The sequence below is a fragment of the Mirounga leonina genome, unplaced genomic scaffold (assembly GCF_011800145.1).
Source record: "Mirounga leonina isolate KUSES-001 unplaced genomic scaffold, KU_Mleo_1.0 Mir_376, whole genome shotgun sequence".
Taxonomy (NCBI): Eukaryota; Metazoa; Chordata; class Mammalia; order Carnivora; family Phocidae; genus Mirounga; species Mirounga leonina.
In genome coordinates this window covers 1,111,804-1,133,306 of record NW_023270718.1, presented here as the reverse complement: position 1 = coordinate 1,133,306, position 21,503 = coordinate 1,111,804, and the positions used below count along the sequence as shown (strand labels likewise).

The window sequence follows — 21,503 nt, the reverse complement described above, 5'->3', positions numbered from 1 at the left end:
CTTAATTTTGATCTTCTGTGTCATACAATAATGTAGAGCAATCTTAATTAGGTGACTTAACTGTAAGGGACTCATAATTTTTCAAATTCTATTGTACATAATTTACCAGTTTGATCAAATGGATGTTCATTAAGAAATAAAAACATAATAGAGGGGCGCCTGGGTGGCTTAGCTGGTTAAGCGTCCAACTCTGGGTTTCAGCTCAGGTCATGATCTCAGGGTCGTAGGATCAAGTTCCGCATTTGGCTCTGTGCTCAGCAGGGTCTGCTGGAGATACTCCTTGCCAAAGAATATTAACAGCATCCACTCCTACATTATGTATGGACATACAGAGAATACACACATATACACAAGAGAGTTATGAATTTTATTATACTATGATGGCTATGGTCTGATTTCACAAAGCCTGTATTATGTTCTCCTGATATTACATGTCCTTGACATTACCTCAAACACCCCATATTATTATGGGATCATATGAAATTTAAACAAATTCTTATTGGTGAACATTTGTTATTTCCATTTAAAAACTGTGACATTAATGATGTGATTTTCATCTTTTCATTGTTTGAATCTCATAATCATGTATTTCTATAGTATGATTTCCAGATCACAGTTGCATGTTACACATTCCGTTATATACTGCTTTTCAAAAGATATGTATTGCCACCAAGAAAGAAAAACATGTAACTGTCATTTCTGCATCAGTAATTAATATATCTGATGAAACCACCAAATCCCAAATTTTTCTATTATTTATTTCATGGGGATGAGGGAAGAATATGGGAAGCTGACAAGCTAAATGTCCTTCAAATTTGACATAGCTTCTACCATAGAAGTTTGATTTAAAAAAAGAAAAAAAGTGCTACAATTAGAAGGCAATCATATAAAAGATTACACAGAAATGCAGAAACTTAAAAATCAATGATGAACTCAAAATTAAAATTTTTATCATTACTCTGACACTTTTAATGTTACTTTGAACCCTTGCCTTAACATTGTTGAGAAAATTCAATTAAGCTATGTGCAGTGGCCAGTTATCATAGTGTTAAAATTGTCTGCAATGTGAGAAAAATCACAAGAGTTGATTTTCTACTGTATAAACCAATGGAACATGAAATCAAGACCCAAAAAATAACCCAACCACAGAATAGAGGCTGAGGGTATACCAAGAGCCAACTGCAATAGGATACTACCAAAATAATGCTGTGGAATGCAGTACTGTGTATTTCTGCATTTCAATTCCTATTTGTTTCTCAGAATTATTTTTTTTGCTGGTTTCCTTTTCCAGATACAATTTTTAAATATTGCACATTTTCTCTGATTATAATATTTTATCACAACTTTCTGCCATTTTAAGAACTGTGTCTCAGTATGGACCTTCTTGGGTTGATTTTCGGGGTGCTCTCTGTGCCTCCTGGATCTATGTTTCCTTCCCCACAAAAATGAATTTTTCAGCAATTTTTTCTTCAAATAAATTTTCCCTAAGACTATCCTCAATTTGCATATTTTTTTTCTTTTTATTTGCTCAGGTTGATTACTTTCCATTACTCTGCCTTCCAGGTCATTAATTCATTCCTCAGTCATCTAACTTACTTATTCCATCAAGTGTTTTATTGTGTTCTTCATCTCTGATAGGTTCTTTTTAATCTCTGTGCTAAGGTTCTCACTATGTCCTTCACTCTTCTCAAGTCCAGTGAGTATCTCTATGACCATTACTTTAAATTCTCTATCTGGCATATATTACTTACATCTGTTTTGCTTAGGTCTCTTGCTGTGGTTTCGTCCTGTTCTTTCATTTGGAGATACCCCCCTCCTCATTTTGTCTCTATCTCTGTGTATTATTAGTCAGCTATGTCTCTTGGCTCTCAAAGGTAACGGCCTCACGAAGGTGTCTGTACTGCCCTGCAGTGCATGGTCTCCTGTTCCCTGGGAACCGTCGCTTCAGGGAGTGTCTCCTAAGCGTGTTGCCTGTGCCTGCCGTTGTGTCCTGGCCTCTTTTTCCTTCAGTCCAGTCATCTGCGGAGGCTCTCTCTGCCCGTTGTGGGCAGCGTCTGGTCTTCAGCGGGGTGGGGCACATCCTAATGTGTGTTGGTCTGCATGCTGCCACTGCCACCTCTGGACGTGATATCCCATGAAACATGCAGGTCAGATGAGGGGTTTGTGGGGTTTGCTCTGATCTCCCGGGGGGGGGGGGGCTTGCAGTGCCAGGACTGAAGCGAGGGTGATGGGGAAAGGCGGCTCCACTGGACCACAGGGGTGCGGGGCTCCGTGTAAGCAAGTTAGGTAAGGAGTGTTGGCACCACGTTGGTTCCAGCAGGAGGCCATGTGTTCATGCCAGGGGGCTGTGGAGGGAAGTGGTGCCTACCAGCAACTTTGTTCCTGGAGGGGTCCCTGCCTCTCCAGGCCATGCTCTGATTAAGTCAATCTCTCTCCCGTCTGCCCCTGGCATTTTTCAAACTGCTGATTCCTGGCTGTACCTCCACTGGTTGGTTGTCATGCTCTCCCAGAGCCCAGCCCACAGACATTGAAAATCCAGGCTTTAAGTCCCACTGGTTGTAAGAACTCATGAAATTTGGCCCCTCTCACTTTCAAAGCCAAATGTTACGGGGTTTGTCTTCCCCATGTGGTCTCCCCACTGTGATAATCTGTTTTTTGCCTTCTCCACATCACCAGCTCTGTCCCCAGCACAGATGGCCACAGTCTGTTTCACTCTCAAACTGCATCTTTGCCCTTCCTACCTTCTTTGATATTGCCTCTTCTCTACCTTTAGTTGATGAGTTTGTTATGCCAGTCTTCAGGCCATTTCTGGGTTACTTACGCTGATGTGACTGTTGTCTAGCTGTATCTATGGGAGGAGGAAAGCTTAGGATCCTCCTACTCTGCTATCTTCCCTAATTCTCTCTTCTTTTTGACTCACTTAGCAAGTACTAAGTGCACATACAGAGTGCTACTCAGTGTTGATTGTATAAATTCAACAGCAAATAAACTCCCTGCCCTCACGAAGCTTGTATTTCAGGGGACATCAATTTTAATATCCACCATTAGAGTTTGATAAGTGCCTAAAGAAAGATTATTTCAGCCTGTTTGAGTGAAAACTACAACTGCTAAGGTTCTAACTAAAGTCCTCATTGCACCATTTGTGTGATCTTGGGATCACCAGGATGTATTCAGCTATGGCAGAAACATTGTTACTGAAACAAATGGTTTCCCTATGAGACTGGATGAAATTTATCACCAGCATGGATTCTGTGATGAATTTTAACATAGGAACTTGAACTGAACTGCTTACCACATATCTTACACTTATAAGGTTTCTCCCCTGTGTGAACTCTCTGATGGGACTTTAGATGTCCAGACTGACTGAAGACCTTACCACACATACTACATTTGTACGGTTTCTCTCCAGTGTGGACTCTCTGATGAACTTTAAGATTTGAGGTCCTAGTGAAGTGCTTACCACATGCCCTACAGGTGTATGGGTTCTCTCCCATATGGACACTCTGGTGCACATCAAGATCCAAGCTTGTCTTGTAGCCCTTCCCACACTCCTCACATTTGTATGGTTTTTCTCTGGTGTGGACTTTCTGATGAGCTTGCAGGCATGATTTCTGACCAAATCCCTTCCCACACTCTTCACATTTGAATGGTTTTTCTCCACTGTGGACTCGCTGATGTGTCAAAAGAGGTGAGACCCATCTGAAGCTCTTCCCACATTCCTTGCAATTATAGGGTTTCTCCTCTGTGTGGAACCTCCGGTGGTAATAAAGATGTGTCCTAGAAAAGAAGCTCTTTCCACATTCCTCACATTTGTGTGGTTTCTGTCCCATGTGAACTTTCTTATGGATACGAAGACGTGAACGCCAAGTATAGGACTTCCCACACTCCTCACATTTGTATGGTTTTTCTCCTGTGTGGACTACACAATGACTATTAAGTGCTGATCTACGACGAAAGCTCTTACCACAGATATCACACTTGAATGGCTTCTCCCCAGTGTGGACTCTCTGATGGTCCTGAAGATGGCAAGCATTAATGAAGGCCTTCCCACATCCCTTACACTTATAAAGTTTCTCTCCCGAGTGTAACCTGCAATGATTACTAAGTTCTGATCTACGACTGAAGCCTTTCCCACACTCCTCACATTTGAATGGCTTCCCTACAGTGTGGACTTTCTGATGGGTTTGCAGATGTGAGCTCTGACTGAATTCCTTACCACACTCATCACATCTATACCGTTTCTCTCCCAGGTGAACTCTCTGATGAATACGAAGTGCTGAGCTATAAAAGAAGCATTTCCCACACTCATGACATGTATGAGACTTCTCTTCTGAGTTTAACTGTTGAAGATCATAGTTGGAGGTATCACTGAAGAATTTTTTACACCCATTTCCCTGGTAAGTTCTCTGGCCTGTCTGAGTTATAGACAGTCCTGCCCCAACCTGGCCAGGTAAATTGCGTTGTTTGTAGAATTGAGAACTTTTTATCATGGAGTCTTGACACCGGGTTAAGTCATTAGCAATGTGTTGCCAGATTTGCCAGCAGGAAAGTTCTTCATGTGGTTCTGCTTTAAGAATAGTCTCCATCTCATGTTGGACTTTTTCTCCTAAAATGACAGAGAATGCAGATAGAGACAAATGAAGGCTTTGTTCAATGTCTTCATAGCTATATGTTAGGAAAGAGCATGGGACCTTTTTTTTTTAAGATTTTATTTATTTATTTGACAGAGAGAGAGAGACAGCAAGAGAGGGAACACAAACAGGGGGAGTGGGAGAGGGAGAAGCAGGCTTCCTACGGAACAGGGAGCCTGATGTGGGGCTCGATCCCAGGACCCCAGGGATCATGACCTGAGCCGAAGGCAGACACTTAACGACTGAGCCACCCAGGCACCCCAAGAGCACAGGACTTTAATGAATCCAGGGAATATTCCCTACATCCTTCTAGTGTATATCATGGTCTCTGGTTTAAATGCCTACACAAACCAAGAGGTAGTCTAGTAGGCTCCTATCCACTAAGCAAGCATCAATGAAACAAATTGAGAATCACTCCAAGCCTTGTATGTGATATACAAGTTAGAAATCAAAGACTTAATAACAAAAGTAATAATGATATAGGTTAATTTTGCTGTTTCTACTGAATTTCATAAATCAGTGTATAAACTCTTATTTTTTTAAAAAATAAGCTCCACACCCAGCATGGAGCCCAATACAGGGCTTGAACTCACAACCCTGAGATCAAGACCTGGGCTGAGATCGAGTCAGACACAACTGACTGAGCCCCACAAGTGCCCCCAATAAACTCTTAAATAGTAAATTATGCAGCAAATAAATTATATACACAATGAAGGCCTTTGTCCTCAATATCTGAAAGATAGTTCTAAGCCCCTGGCGTGTCAGGCCTCAAAGGAATGCCGTAGGGTCTTCAGTCACATTAGACAGTTTAACAATATGATTTAGGGACAAGGCTGACCACACCAGAAAGACCAAGAATATGATTTTAGGTGGGGCTTTCAATCACCTGGTGGTGTGGACCAAGAGCCTGAGAATAACCATATGAAACCATTCAGTCTACACTGGTCATATGACAGAACTCCAATAATTACTCTGGACACAGGATCAGGTGAGTTTCCCTAATCGGTAATATCCTGTGTATAACTGTACACCTTCATTTTGGAAAGTAACACAGTAACACATCCCTGACTCCATGGACAGAAAACATGGCAACTCTGCCTCTGGTACTTCCCTAAACTCCCTCTCATGTGCTTTTTCTCTTGCTTGATTGTAAGGTGTATCCTTCCCTGTAATAAACACTAACTGTGAGTATAACAGCATTCAGTGAATTTTGCCAGTCCTTTTAGAAAATGATTCAATCTGAAGGCAATTTTGGAAACTCTCAAACCTGTACTTGGTGTTAAGTGCCAGGAGGTCTGTGTAAACTGTCCCTCTAAACTTTATAGTTGCTTAAACAATTTGCAATCTTATATATCAAGCACCTAGAACTGATTATAGCTATATATTCTAAGTATTCCTGCAAATTCTACATAATGTGTATAGTTCATCTTATTTTCCTGTGTTAATACACACAGTTAATACACCTTAAAAAGCGAGAGCAAACTGTAGTTTTGCTGTGAAGTCAGCATACCCACAAGGAGGGTGGTGTTCCTGATAAGAGAAATGAAAATGGCAAGAACCACTAGGGGTGAAAAGACTACACAAAGGTTTATGCACTGGTTTCTTCTGAGGCTTCTGGACCGTCTCATTCAAAACAGAGTGAAGAAAATCTTTGAATGTAGATAAATTAGGCTTTCACATCAGTTTTTCTGAGTGAAAACTGCAGCCTTTTAGTCAGCTGTAAAATAAATTTAACATCATGCAATAAGCATTTAGGAAAAAGGGACAGAAACTATCAGAGTGTCGTTACTCACAGGAGTGGGGTGACTGCATGAATTGTCTTACAAAGTCATATATATAAATCTATATATGCATGAAATATTTCTTTTGGATACACTGAAAGATGCATTTCTTAGTAGGGCTTGTGTTCTAAAGTCTGAAAACTTAGTTCAGGAACTCAGCAGGTCTTTCATTAAACAAATTGTTCATATGGAAAGGTAAGCCCTAAGGGTGAAAACTTGGAAAATTATTAATAGGTGAGTGTGTACCTCCTGGTAGATACTACTTTATGGTTCTATTTAATAAACTATCCCTTTATAATAGTTTTCTTTGGGGCACCTGGGTGGCTCAGTCAGTTAAGCATCTGCCTTTGGCTCACGTCATGATCCCAGGGTCCTGGGATCAAGTCCCGCACTGGGTTCCCTGCTCAGCAGGGGAGTCTGTTTCTCCCTCTTCCTCTGCCCCTCTGCCTGCTTTTGCACACATGTTCTCTCTCTCAAATAAATAAATAAAAATCTTTAAAAATAATAATAATAGGGGACTTTAACACCTCACTTACATCAATGGACAGATCATCTAAACAGAAAATCAACAAGGAAACAATGGCTTTGAATGACTCACTGGAACAGATGGATTTAACAGACATATTAAGAACATTCCATCCTAAAAAAATAAAACAGACATTCAGAATACAAAATGTATAATTAAAAAAAAAAAAAGAACATTCCATCCTAAAACAGCCCAATACACATTCTTTTCAAGTGTACATGGAACATTCTCCAGAACAGATCACATATTAGGCCACAAAACAAGCATCAACAAGTTCAAAAAGATCATAGTCATACCATGCATCTTTTCTGACCACAACGATATGAAACCAGAAGTCAACCTCAAGAAAAAATCTGGAAAGACTACAAATACATGCAAGTTAAATAACATGCTAGTACACAATAAATGGGTCAACCAAGAAATAAAAGAAGAAATAAAAAGTACATGGAAATAAATGAAAACACAACTGTCCAAAACCTTTGGGATGCAGAAAAAGCGGTTCTTTTTTTTTTTTTTTTTTTTTTAAGATTTATTTATTTGAGAGAGCGTGAGAGCACAAGAAGTGGGGAGGGGCAGAGGGAGAGGGAGAATCAGGCTCCATGTGGAGCCCCATGTGGGACTTGATCCCAGGACCCTGGGATCACCACCTGAGCCAAAGGCAGACGCTTAACCACTGAGCCACCCATGCGCCCAGAAAAAGCAGTTCTAAGAGGGAAGTTTATAGCCTTATAGGCTGACCTCAAGAAGCAAGAAAAATCTCAAACAACCTAACTTTACACCTTAAGGAGCTAGAAAAGGAACAACAAACAAAACCTAAAAACAGCAGATGGAAGGAAATAATAAAGACTAGAGCAGAAATAAATGATATAGAAACAATAGAACAGATTAATGAAATCAGGAACTGATTCTTTGAAAAAAAAAATCAATAAAATTGATAAGCCTCTAGCTAGACTTATCAAGAGAGAAAGAGAAAGGACTCAAATAAATACAATCACAAATGAGAGAAGAGAAATAACCAATCACAGAAATACAAATAATTACAAGAGAATATTATGAAAAACTATATGCCAACAAATTGGACAATTTAGAAGAAAGGGATAAATCCCTAGAAACATATAATTTACCAAAACTGAAATAGGAAGAAACAGAACAATCGAACAGACCAATTATCAGCAAAGAAATTGAGTCAGTAATCTAAGAAGTCCCAACAAAAGTTGGGTTCCCAACAAAAGTCCAGCACCAGACGGCTTCACAGGCAAATTCTGCCAAACCAAACTATCCCAAAAAATAGAAAAGGAAGGAAAACTTCCAAATTCATTTTTTGAGGACAGTATTAACCTGACACCAAAACCAGATAAAGACACCACACACCAAAAAAAAAAAAAGAGAGAGAACTACAGGCCAATATCTTTGATGAACACAGATGCAAAAATCCTCTACAAAATATTAGCAAACTGAATCCAACAATATATTAAATAAATCATTCACCACAATCAAGTGGAATTTATTCCTGAGTTGCCAAGGTCATTCAATATTTGCAAATCAATCAACGTGGTACATCACATCAATAAGAGAAAGGATAAAAACCCTATCATCATTTGAATAGATGTGGAAAAAACATTTGACGAAGTACCACATCCACTCATGGTAAAAACCCACAACAAAGTAGGTTTAGAGGGAACACAAAGGCCATATACGAAAAACCCACAGGTAACGTCATCCTCAAAGGGAAAAAACTGAGAACTTTTTCTCTGCCGTCAGAAATAAGAGAGGAGGGAAGCCTGGGTGGCTCAGTCGGTTAAGCGTCTGCCTACGGCTCAGGTCATGGTCCCAGGATCCTGGGATCGAGCCCCACATCAGGCTCCCTGCTCGGCGGGAAGCCTGCTTCTCTCTCTCCCACTCCTCCTGCACGTGTTCCCTCTCTCACTGTGTCTCTCTCTGTCAAATAAATAAAATCTTTAAAAAAAGAAATGAGAGGAATGTCCACTCCCACCACTGTTATTTAACATAGTACTGGAAGTCCCAGCCTCAGCAAGTAACGAAAAGAAATAAAAGGCATCCAAATTGGTAAGGAAGAAGTAAAACTTTTGCTATCTGCAGATGGTACGATACTATATATAGAAAACCTGAACGACTCCACTGAAAAACTGCTAGAATAAATTAATTCAGTAAAGTCACAGGATACAAAATCAATGTACAGAAATCTGTTGCATTTCTACACACCAATAATGAGGCAGCAGAATTAGAAATTAAGGAATCAATCCCATTTACAATTGCACCAAAAATTATGATACACCTAGGAATAAAGCTAACCAAAAAGGTGAAAGATCTGTACTCTGAAAATTATAAAGCACTGATAAAAGAAACTGAAGATGACATAAAGAAATGGAAAGACATTCCATGCTCACAGATTGGAAGAATACTGTTAAAATGTCTATACTGCCCAAAGCAATCTACACATTTAATGCAAACCCTATCAAAATACCTGTCAGAATGGCTAAAATCAAAAACACAAGAAACAAGTGTTGGTGAGGATGTGGAGAAAAAGGAACCCTAGTGCACTGTTGGTGGGAATGCAGACTAATGCAGCCACTGTGGAAAACAGTATGGAGGTTCCTGAAAAAGTTAAAAATAGAACTACCCTACAATCCAGCAATTGCACTATTGGGTATTTACCCAAAGAATATGAAAGCACGAATTCAAAGGGATACATGCATCCCTATGTTTATAGAAGCATTATTTACAATAGCCAAATTATGGAAGCAGCGCAAGTGTCCATCGACTGATGAACAGATAAAAAAGGTGTGGGGTGTGTATGTATGTGTGTGTGTGTGTAATGGAATATTATTCTGCCATCTAAAAGAATGAAATCTTGCCATTTGCAATGACATGAATGGATCTAGAGAGTATAATGCTAAGTAAAGTAAAATAAGTCAGAGAAAGACAAATACCATATGATTTCACTCACACAGGGAATTTAAGAAAGAAGACAAATGAGTGGGGCGCCTGCATGGATCAGTTGTTAAGCGTCTGCCTCCACTCAGGTCATGATCCCAGGGTCCTGGGATTGAGTCCCTTGTAGGGCTCCATGCTCGGCGGGAAGCCTGCTTCTCCCTCTCCCCCCGCTTGTGTTCCTGCTCTTGATCTCTCTCTTTCTCCATCAAATAAATAAATAAAATCTTAAAAAAAAAAAAGACGACAAATGAGCAAAGGGGGGGAGAAAAGAAAAAGAGATAAACCAAGAAACTATAGAGAACTTATGGTGACCAGAGGGGAGGTGGGGGAAGTGGGGGGGGGGCGTGAAATGGGTGATGGGGATTGAGGGCACTTGTGATGAGCATCAGGTGTTATATGGAGGTGTTGAATAACTATACCGTGCACCTCAAACTAATATAACACTGTATGTTAAATAACTGGAATTAAAATTAAAACTTAAAAAAAAAAAAAAGTTTTTCTTCCCAGAAATGACTATGCCCCCTACAAAAGGAAAGTCTACAGGGAAAGCATGCTCCCTGGTGTGGTCACAACCACAGCGCTTGGAGGTTTCCTTGGGATCTGGGTCAAGTGCTCACACAGAAACACACAATCACACTTCGAGTCATCTAAGTAAGTAAAAATTGGATAGGTAGCCATTTGAAGACAAGTAATATTCCTCAATATCTTCAGTTCATTCTGGTTTATGGTCACTTATTAGCTGTTGCCACGAGTCATGGAGTGACTGGTGAAAAGGAAGCCTATGCCCTGGTTTCTTACAAGGCTTCTGGCCTGTTTCTTTGAAAATAGGGTGGAGGGGCGCCTGGGTGGCTCGGTCGTTAAGCGTCTGCCTTAGCTCAGGTCATGATCCCAGCGTCCTAGGATCAAGTCCCGGATCGGGCTCCCTGCTCTGCGGGACGCCTGCTTCTCCCTCTCCCTCTCCCCCTGCTTGTGTTCCCTCTCTCGCTGTGTCTCTCTCTGTCAAATAAATAAAATCTTAAAAAAAAAAAAAAAAATGAAAATAGGGTGGAAAAACTGGATATAGATAAACTTGTCTTTTGCACCAGATTTTTAAGTTGCAAACTAAAGACCTTTAGTGAGCTGTGGAATAAATTTAAAAGCCTGTAATAAGCATTCAGAAAAACAAACTATCCTGCATCACCAGCGACAAGAAATACAGTTAAATTCTCCTATCCATTAATTCATTCGCAAAGTCAATAAATATTTACAGGTATCTGCCTCATCCCTCCACTAGTCTAGGCACCAAGGACACACCAATTATCAAAACAATTAAAATTCTCCTCCTGCAGGGGCGCCTGGGTGGCTCAGTCGTTGAGCATCTGCCTTCGGCTCAGGTCATGATCCCGGGGTCCTGGGATCGAGCCCCGCATCGGGCTCCCTGCTCGGCCGGGAAGCCTGCTTCTCCCTCTGCCTCTCTCTCTCCCTCTCTCTGTCTCTCATGAATAAATAAATAAAATCTTGAAAAAAATAAAAAATAAAAATAAATAAATAAAAAAACCTTGGAAAAAATAAAAGGGGAGCAAGAAAGAGAGGACAGAAGATGTATTCAAAGGAGAGGGACTGGGGATGCAGAGCAGACTCCAGGGGATTCCAAGAGCCACTTTAAGTGGTTTTAACTTTAAGGTGGGGGGAAAAAAAGAAGCCATCATGGATGTTTGTTTGTTTTTTTTTTAAGATTTTATTTACTTACCTGAGAGAGAGAGAGAGAGAGGGAGCATGAGTGGCCGGGGGGGGGGGGAGGCAGATGGAGAGGGAGAAGCACACTCCTCACTGAGCAGGGAGCCCGAAGCAGGACTTGATCCCAGGACCCTGAGATCATAATCTGAGCCAAAGGCAGACGCTTAATGGACTGAGCCACCCAGGTGCCCAGACATAATGGATTTTGACCAGAGGAATGGCAATCTCAATTACATTGCCTAAGGATCACTTCGGCTGCTCTGTGGAAAACAGGTGTAGGACGGGAAGGGTGGAAGCAGGACAACCCGTACAGAGGCTGTTGTAATAATCCAGGAAAAAGGTTTGGCAATTTACAACAAGGTGATGGAAATAAGCATGAAGAAATGTATGTCAAACAGACAGGAGAGTTGCCTCCAAGACTCATGGTTACTTGGTTCTTACCTGAACTGCCTTTTCTTTGGGTTGCTAACTTCACCATCCAAAACTTTTCTTCTCTTACCAAGTGGACCACATCTCGTTTAAATGGTTGATGCCCTGGGAGCACACAAAGTCATATGTTTAAAGTCAACACACTAGGGAAAATTCACTGGAAAATGGGGTTCCCACTACATATTCTTCAAGCAATCAGAAGCAATGTTTTTCAAACATTTGTTTTCATGACCATTTGAAAAATATCATTTGCCAAGTCTCCTACACATATACAGAATGAGTTAGGAAGTACTTACTCTTCTTTGATTTTTTGGAAGAGTGAGAGAAGGACTGCTATTATCTAATTTATTTATTTCATTAAAAGTTGATAACAGGGGGCGCCTGGGTGGCTCAGTTGGTTGAGCGACTGCCTTCGGCTCAGGTCATGATCCTGGAGTCCCGGGATCGAGTCCCGCATCAGGCTCCCTGCTCGGCAGGGAGTCTGCTTCTCCCTCTGACCCTCCCCCCTCTCATGTGCTCTCTCTCTCTCTCATTCTCTCTCTCAAATAAATAAATAAAATCTTTAAAAAAAAAATGAAGCTCAATTAAAAAAAAAAAGTTGATAACAGGACTCACTGTACTGGTTTTATAACTCATGATAGGGTCAGAAATACATGAGGCAGAGCTGTATACCATCCATTTACTTTTCTTCAACAAAACAAAGATTTGCCTGTTGTTAAAAAAACAAATAATGCTCTCTGTGAGTCCCACATATATTAGGAAAATCAGATCCCCAAACTCAGAGAACCAGTTCGAGGGCCCCAAAGCCTTGAAAACCCAAGGATACGAAGCCACTCCTGGAACTAACATCCAGTAATAGAGGGCTGATGTCCTCACCCACAGAGACCAGGTTCCCGAAGTTCTCCAACATCACGTCTCGGTACAGCTTCCTCTGGGCGGGGTCCAGAAGCCCCAGCTCCTCCTCCGTGAAGACCACAGCCACGTCCTTGAACGTCACCGTCTCCTACAACACCAAGCACATGTTGTCTCAACCTTACAACCGACCTTCACTGAGAGGGACAGCGCTAAGAGATATATCTTCTTATCTGTCACTTTTACTCAACAGAATGGCTAACATTTCTGACCCTTGGTTTCCTGTGTGAACCTGAGTAGGTTTCTTATATTTTACATACCTGGGTGGAAGATGAAATCAGGAACCCCCCTTATACAGCAGCTCTAAGGAGTAAATGCAGAGACAGAACTAAGTGCATGGCAAATCCAGGAAGCCTGGATGTTTTATTTTTATTTTTTTACTTTTATTTATTTTTTTTAAAGATTTTATTTATTTATTTGACAGACGGAGATACAGTGAGAGAGGGAACGCAAGCAGGGGGAGTGGGTGAGGGAGGAGCAGCAGAGCAGGGAACCCGATGTGGGGCTCGATCCCAGGATCATGACCTGGGCTGAAGGCAGACGCTTAACGACTGAGCCACCCAGGCACCCCTTTATTTTATTTTATTTTAATTAATTAATTAATTTATTTATTTATAGATTCTATTTATTTATTTGAGAGAGAGAGAATGAGAGACAGAGAGCATGAGAGGGAGGAGGGTCAGAGGGAGAAGGAGACTCCCTACCGAGCAGGGAGCCCGATACGGGACTCGATCCTGGGACTCCAGGATCATGACCTGAACCGAAGGCAGTCGCTCAACCAACTGAGCCACCCAGGCACCCTATTTTATTTTTTTTTAAGATTTTATTTTTATTTATTTGACAGAGAGAGAGAGAGCACAAGCAGGGGGAGCGGCAGGCAGAGGGAGAAGCAGGCTCCCAACTGAGCAAGGAGCCCGATGTGGGGCTCAATCCCAGGACCCTGGGATCATGACCTGAGCCAAAGGCAGACGCTTAACCAACTGAACCACCCAGGTGCCCCAGGCCTGGATGTTTTAAACTAAGGTTATACCTCAGTTTATAACTGGAGGCAACCAAGATGTCGCTTAGGTGGTAAATGGATAAACTGTACATCCCGATCAGAGTATAATTTAAGGATTAAAAAACAAAAAGAGCTATCAAGCCATGAAAAGACATGGAGTTACCTTAAATGCATATGACTAAGTTAAAGAAGTCAATCTGAAAGGCTACATACTGTATGAATCCAACCATATGACATTCTGGAAAAGGTAAAACTATGGAGACTACAAACTATGGAGTCTGAGAAAAGATCAGTAGTTGGCAAGGGTTAGGGGAAGGGAAGGATAAATAGGTGAAACACAGAGGACTTTTAGGGCAGTGAAACTACTATGTAGGATACTATAATGGTGGGGCCACATCATTACAAATTTGTCCAAACCGACAGAAAGAACAACATCAAGAGTGAATCCTAAAGTAATCTATGGACTCTGGGTGATAATGATGTGCTGATGGAGGTTCATCGATTGTAACAAGTGTACTACTCTGGTGGCGGATGTTGACAATGGGAGAGTCTGTGGGTGTTTGGGGGCAGGGTGGGAAATCTCTGTACTTCCTGGATTTTTTTTTAAAGATTTTTTTTTTTTTAATTTATTTATTTGAGAGAGAGAATGAGATAGAGCATGAGAGGGGGGAGGGTCAGAGGGAGAAACAGACTCCCCGCCGAGCAGGGAGCCTGATGCGGGACTCGATCCCGGGACTCCAGGATCATGACCTGAGCCGAAGGCAGTCGCCCAACCAACTGAGCCACCCAGGCGCCCCTGTACTTTCTGGATTTTACTGTGAATGTTAAACTGCCCTAAAAAATAAAGTCTATGTATATACACATATACACAAACCCAAGGTTATACATTACTTTGAAAAAACTAATACATGACAGAATAAAAGCAGATCAGTAAGTGACATGCAGGGGATGACTCAGACGTAAGACAGAATCTAGCTCTTCCTGTGTGAAAATCTCCAACGAGATTCGCATAAGGCAGCAGTTAGAGCCTATTGCGCTGTGGCGTATTTGGGTATCTTATCTACAAAACTCTAACGTGGCATGTATCAAATGTACTTTTTCATTATTGAGCTCCTAATACATTGAGGAGAAAAAATAGGTAGCTTATTCGGAGAAGTGATTTTTTGCAGAAAAAAACGGCAGGTAGGAAAACGATCACTGCAGTGTTGCTTCAAACAATCAAACTCCTAAGCCACCTTAATGTGTAGGAGCAGCAAGCAGTTAAAAATTAAAAATCGTATCAATTGAGGGGCGCCTGGGTGGCTCAGTTGTTAAAGCGTCTGCCCTCAGCTCAGGTCATGATCCCAGGGTCCTGGGATCCAGCCCCGCGTCGGGCTCCTTGATCCGCGGGGAGCCTGCTTCTCCCTCTCCCTCTCCCCCTGCTTGTGCTCCCTCTCTCGCTGTGTCTCTCTCTCTGTCAAATAAATAAATAAATAAAATCTTTTAAAAAATCGTATCAATTTAATAGAAATACGATGTAACCACAAATAACGAATGTTCTATGTTAAACCAAGAAGCACAAGTCAATATTAGATGTATATCATGAATATTAATAAATCTATGAATATACATAAGAAAGTATGAGAAAATAAAAATAGTTAATGTGTCACTGGTGAAGCAAGCAGAACTGGTCATTCCTAGTAATTGGTCCACATTAATTTTTTTTAATATATATGTATTTTTTATTATGTTCAATTAGCCAACACATAATAATACATCATTAGTTTTTGATGCAGTGTTCAATGATTCATTAGGTGCGTATAACACCCAGTGCTCATCACCACACACGTTTATTTTTGAAATAAAATGAATAATGACAGAATTATTGCTAAAAGCAAATACAGAGTAAACAGGTGATTTAGCTTGGTGTTCTCCTTGAGTCACCCCAAGAAATGAAAAAAATATGTAACTTTTTTTTGAGAGAGAGAGCGAGCTGTAGGGAGGGGCAGAGAGGGAAAGAGAGAATCCCAAGGAGGCCCCTGGCTGAGCACAGAGCCAAGGCAGGGCTCGATCTCAGGACCCTGAGACCATGACTTGAGCCGAAATCAAGAGTCAGACGCTCAACCAACTGAGCCAGCCAGGCGCCCCAATATGTAACATTCTGAGTAGTGAAATGGAATTTTAACAGCAAGAAAGGCAAGCCATATGCACCTTGAATGTGGTCATTTTTTTCTTCCTACTTCTGGAGAGGTAGATTCCTGGAATACGGAGTCCTGGCAAGGCAGACCTGGGCCTGGTCGTGTCTGGAAAGGCAGAAAAGGACATGAAAGGGTGCCCAGGGATGATGCTCGCCTACATGAATGCTTACTGTGAATTAGCCAAGGAGCCCCTTCCTTGGGATGGCTGTTGCTGTCCACAGCGCGAAGAGCAGATCAGGGCTACTCCATTCCTACACAACACACACACTGGTTGTTGTGTGTTGCCTTGTGCTATCTTGCCTTGCTCCCAAGGTAGCAGTTCAGATTCTGATATGATGGAAACTGACACAACATAATGCATCAAGCAAGAATCATCTCTGGGGCAACAATATCTGGGCTCAAATCCTACCTCAGCTGCTCAGTAATTGTATCATCTTGGATGAATTAATAACATCTCTTTTCCTCAATTTTGTCATCTATACAACTGGGACAATAATATTTCCAACTCATGGAACTGTTGAGAGCTGGACAACACTTGGAATACACTCAGGGTTTCTTACTTTTGTAGCTCTAGTAAAAAAAAAGATGACATTCTGCAATATGAAATTGCTCTTATGCATGTGATTTCCAAAAGACATTGTAGGATACCTGACTGAAGCTCTGACGTTGATTGTCCTGTTGTGTGAAGGTCACTTGTAACCTCTGAAAAACCAGTTAACTCTGCCTCATTGTCTTCCCTAATATTGTGTTACCTTAGTGATAATTTTTAAATTGTTGTGGACCACTGTTTTCCCAAACAACAACAACAACAACAACAACAACGGTTTCTAGTATCTATTAAGAAAACACAAGATTCTGGGGGGTGGGGTGGGTGGGGACAGTATGATGAAGCCAATCTGGAAAACAGTTTTGGCAGTTTGTCAAAAAGTTAAACCAAAAGCTACCAGTCAGCCAAGCAACTCTACTCCTCGGTATCTACCCAAGAGAAATGAAAATCTATCTCCAAACAAAAACATATACATATGTATTTATAAAACTGTTATTCATAAGAACCCCAAACTGGAAACTAAGATGTCCACCCATGGGTAAATGGACAAAGTGTGGTGTGTCCACACTGAAATATTAATGGGCAATAAAAAGGAATAAAATTATGATGTATACAACATGATGAACCCTGAAAATATCACAAGTGAAAGAAGCCAGTCACAAAAGACCACACCTTGTATGATCCCATTTAAATAAAGGGTTCACAATATAGAGACAGAGAAGAAGTTAGTGGTTGTCTGGGGTTGTTGAGAACAGACATTAACTATAAATGGTAATAAGGGGTCTTACTGGAGGAATGAAAATGTTCTAAAATTGAATTATGGCTAGAGCTGCACCCCTCAATGTTACAAAAATCACTGAATTGTACACATGCAAAGGGAAAATTCTGATACGTAAAATCGAGATCAACTAAGTTGTTTTTAAGAATTGTCTGAGAAGCAACATCTCATTTAAGTTAACAAACCTGAACTGAGTCCATATGAAATTTGTATTTGACTGAATGAAAAAAAAAAAGAGGGACAAAAAGGGATGCTGATCTTTACAGCAGAAAGCCCACTAATAAAACATGTCTCCCCACTGGAAACTTTAATTACAAAAACAAATATAGTAACTTCAGTGGTAAAATGGCACAGACATCCCCTTCACCAAGTGAACAAAACTGACATCACCAATATAAAAGCCAAAATATGTCCTTCGGCTCCTGTTATGTTGATTGAAAAGGCCACGTCACCACTTCTGTGGAATCCCTGACAATGCATAATCTGAATCAAACAGTGAAATCTATCACATAAAATTCAAAAGATGGGCTTTCTCTGATACGACCTGCCTACACATCATGAACAAAAACATCACGAACAAAATAATGAAGGATGAGGAATCATTCTGGATTAAAGGAGACAACAGAAAACATGACAGCAAAAGGCAGCCCACAACACTGGCTTTAATCAGGAGAAAACAGTTTTAAGGATTTTAAATGAAAAACAGAACACATTTAAGTACGGACTGAGGGTCAGAGAATAGCACATTAACAATGTAATTTTCTGATTTTGATCTAGATACTGTGATTATAGAAGAGACTATCCCGATTCCTAGAAAATAAACAGTGTTTAAAAGAAAAACACAGGCCTAAAATGGCATCACTTAGGCCAAGTCACCAAACTGGGGCTTAATGACTAACCTAACTGTAGTTTCAACCTCCCCCAGAAACACAGTGTTAACCAGTCACTCAGGAATTTTCTGAGAAGCACCTATGAAGTTAATCTGACACACAGGCCCTCTTCATCCCTTCAAGATGCATAAGGTCCTCTGCTCTTCCCTCCAAGGGAAAGTGGCCTTGCTTGAAACAATCCTTTCTTTCCTCTTGCTAATAACTTCCTTGCCCCACCCTCCTTCCTACAAAAACCTTGCATTTTGTACAACTCCCGGGAGCTGCCTTCTACTTGCTTTATGGGATGTTGCCCAGGATATGAATCATTTAATAAAGTCAATTAAGTCTTCAAATTTAGTCAGCTGAATTTTTGTTAACAATACAAATACTTAGGGACATAGAGGTATCGTCTACAGCATAATCTCAAATTCTTCGGGGGGGGAAAAAAGAGATGCGTGAAGGAAAAAAGGCAAGGGCAGTTGACAGCTGGAAGCAGCTAGGCCTTGGTGTTTTCAACTCATCATAAATAATTTCAAGAATATCAGCAATTTTCAGACATAACTACTTAGTGTCAATGGTGCAACAAGAAAGGCACTCTTTTTTGAGACAAAGGCCAAGGACAGAAAGGAGGCTCTGAAACACAACAATTACGTCTTTGTCCCTGAGAAATCAGGAGATACTCTGCCCCCGCCCCGCCCCTCCTCCTTTCCAGCCCGAAATGGTTTGGGAGTGTTAACCTTAAAAATAAAACTGCCAGTTATGTTACTGGAATAGCAGAAAATCGCAATCCAGGACAAGCAAGATATGGCAAAAACACAGGCAAGTCCCCAGAACAAAGGAGAGGAACACTCTTTTACAGGGTAAAGGGAGAACTTGGGAATGCTGTCATAAAGAAAAAGTCCATTGGAGCAAACGGGGGCTTGAAGTATAGTGGCTTTTCGTTGGCTGAGTTTTGACAATCTCTCATGGGCTGGGCTGACGCGGGGCGGGAAGCCATTCTTCCTCCCTCTGGGATAGTAACTAAGAGCTAAAATAGTATCAGGTGGTCTCTTCCAAGTGGGTCTGCAATCGACAAGAGTCATGGCAGGGTATGAGCGCTTTCCCCCTGCCGGCCTCGGACTCCATTCTAAAGGAGGTTTCCCTTTATTAATTTTACACAGGAGTAACTCCTCAGAAAGGGTTCGGGACTATCAAGCTTCCTACAGGGATCAAAAAGAAGTGCCAGGACTCACTGCAGCCACGATATTCGTGGCTGTCCGGTTACTAAGCACTTAACAAAATTAGAGTCTAATACCAAGAGACCACCATTCACCACGCGGCAGGAAGTGTCCTTAAGACTTTTATTTATAGCATCTCGTTTGATTCTCAAACCACTGGATTATAGGAAGGTAGGAACGTCATCCCAATTTTACAAAAAAACAAAAACAAACAAAAAACCCAACCCCCCCCAACCTCCGAGACAGAGAAATTTAAGTAAGTGGCCCAATGAATGTTCAACCACGCGACAAGGGCAGAGCGAGGGAAAGGTGGGCGGCCTGGGGAGGCAGGACTGCAGGCGGAGAGTCCGGGAGACCCTCCACCAGGCCATACGCTGCTCAACCGCCTCAAAAGCCAAGAGGGTCCCTGGAGGGGAACGCCACTCCAGCCCTCAAGCCACCTCTCTCGCGCGCAGCTCTCCCCCCCAAATCAATGGCCAGCGGTACTAGCACCCAGGGAAGTTCAGGAGGGTCCCGAAACCAGAACCCACTTACCACAGCGACCGGAGAGCCTGCAGCAGAGCCCGCAACGTAGCCGGGAACAACCTGGCCACCTGAGCGGAAGTGCCTGAGACCGCCCCGCCCCAAACTCCGAGGGGATCGACTACCCAGAATTCCTCTCTCCCGGCTGCCTTGCGGAAGTACCCGAGTCTCTACCGAACTGGCGGACTACATTTCCCAGAAATCCGGAGAACACCGGCCCCCATTCCCATCCTCCCCGGCCGGAAGTGCTTGCGACTCCTGGGAGATGCGGCTCTCTAGTTCCCACAATGGCCGTGGGGGCTGAGTTCGTGTTGTCCGGTTCTTGGGCGGTAACGTGGTTCCCATACTGGGGCTAGCGTTCACCTCTCCCGGAATCCGGCATCATAAAATATTCTGTTATTTAAGCTGCTATTAGTTTTGTCTGTACAATAATAGCAAACCTAGCTAATATATCACTGGAAAGGTTAGTCTGAAACTGCAATGATGAACTTAAGATCTTCGGAAGAATGCACAAGGTCAAGGCTTAAGAAGCTGTACATTTGGAAATCTACACAGAACTGTTGAGAAAAACACTTTAAAACTGTATTGCAAAATTCATGGGCCCAAGAGAGGTATGGTAATTTGGTTGATTCTTTATTACCTCTCCCACAGGAGTCTGAATCACCCAAAATCCACGAGTCACCTCCATTCTGTCAGTACACTATCACGTGATGGTCTAAAGAAATACTGTAACACAGAGAAGCGCCTTTAACAGGAATAGCCAAGGCACCTCAACAGAACCTCATGGACACAAGTCTTGGAGTTTCCTGGGATATTTGGTAGACCACCCAGATGGAATAAAGGCCAGAGACAACGCCAGAAGGACAAACAAGATTGGACACACACGGGTCCAGATCCTGGCTCTAGGCACCCCAACTGGACAACACTCACTACCAGTAATGACCAAATTCAGGCAGCAGAGGGCAACATAAAAAAAATTGGCACTGCATAGTGTGGGCCTTCTCGAGGCACAGGGCCTGGCCCGATCTACTTGGATCTAAGGGCTATACAGTCTCCTCCATTCTAACTGACAGTCTCACCTCCTTAAGCACACATAGTCTTTTATTTTTATTTAAATTCTAGTTAGTTAACATACAGTGCAATAGTGGTTTCAGGAGAATTCAGTGATTCATCACTTACATACAACACCCAGTGCTCATCATAACAAGTGCCCTCCTTAATACCCATCACCCATCTAGCCCATCCCCCACTTATCTCCCTCCATCAACTCTCAGTTTGTTCCCTATCATTAGGAGCCTTTTATGGTTTATTTCCCTCTCTCCTTTTTTCCCCCCTCCTGTATGTTCATCTGTTTTGTTTCTTAAATTCCACATATGAGTGAAATCACATAGTAATTTGTCTGTCTCTGACTGACTCATTTTGCTTAGAGTAATGTACTCTAGC

The 21,503-nt window shown here is 41.8% G+C and overlaps 1 protein-coding gene across 3 annotated transcripts; it reads right to left on the bottom strand.

The window, feature by feature from the left end:
* Positions 1-742: 742 nt before the first annotated feature.
* On the bottom strand, positions 743-20,579 carry LOC117998105 (zinc finger protein-like). Of its 3 annotated transcripts, XM_034986704.1 has the most exons (6): positions 20,073-20,578; positions 16,141-16,232; positions 13,211-13,253; positions 12,915-13,041; positions 12,051-12,143; positions 743-4,606 (listed from the first exon to the last, which is right to left on the bottom strand). In XM_034986704.1, exons 4-6 carry the CDS (start codon positions 12,946-12,948, stop codon positions 3,213-3,215), a joined length of 1,521 nt encoding a protein of 506 aa, XP_034842595.1. In that variant the 5' UTR covers positions 12,949-13,041; positions 13,211-13,253; positions 16,141-16,232; positions 20,073-20,578; the 3' UTR covers positions 743-3,212. The 3 variants fall into 3 exon arrangements, with proteins under 3 accessions (XP_034842595.1, XP_034842593.1, XP_034842594.1); XM_034986702.1 differs by lacking the exon at positions 13,211-13,253 and having other exon boundaries at positions 20,073-20,577; XM_034986703.1 differs by lacking the exons at positions 12,051-12,143; positions 13,211-13,253 and having other exon boundaries at positions 20,073-20,579.
* Between the last annotated feature and the right edge of the window lie 924 nt (positions 20,580-21,503).

Coding starts and splice junctions, on each gene's coding strand:
- LOC117998105 (XM_034986702.1), bottom strand. Junction 12,144..12,914: donor CGGGAACCTGGTCTCTGTGG/GTGAGGACATCA, acceptor GTGTGCTCCCAG/GGCATCAACCATTTAAACGA. Junction 4,607..12,050: donor CCAAAGAAAAGGCAGTTCAG/GTAAGAACCAAG, acceptor CTGTCATTTTAG/GAGAAAAAGTCCAACATGAG.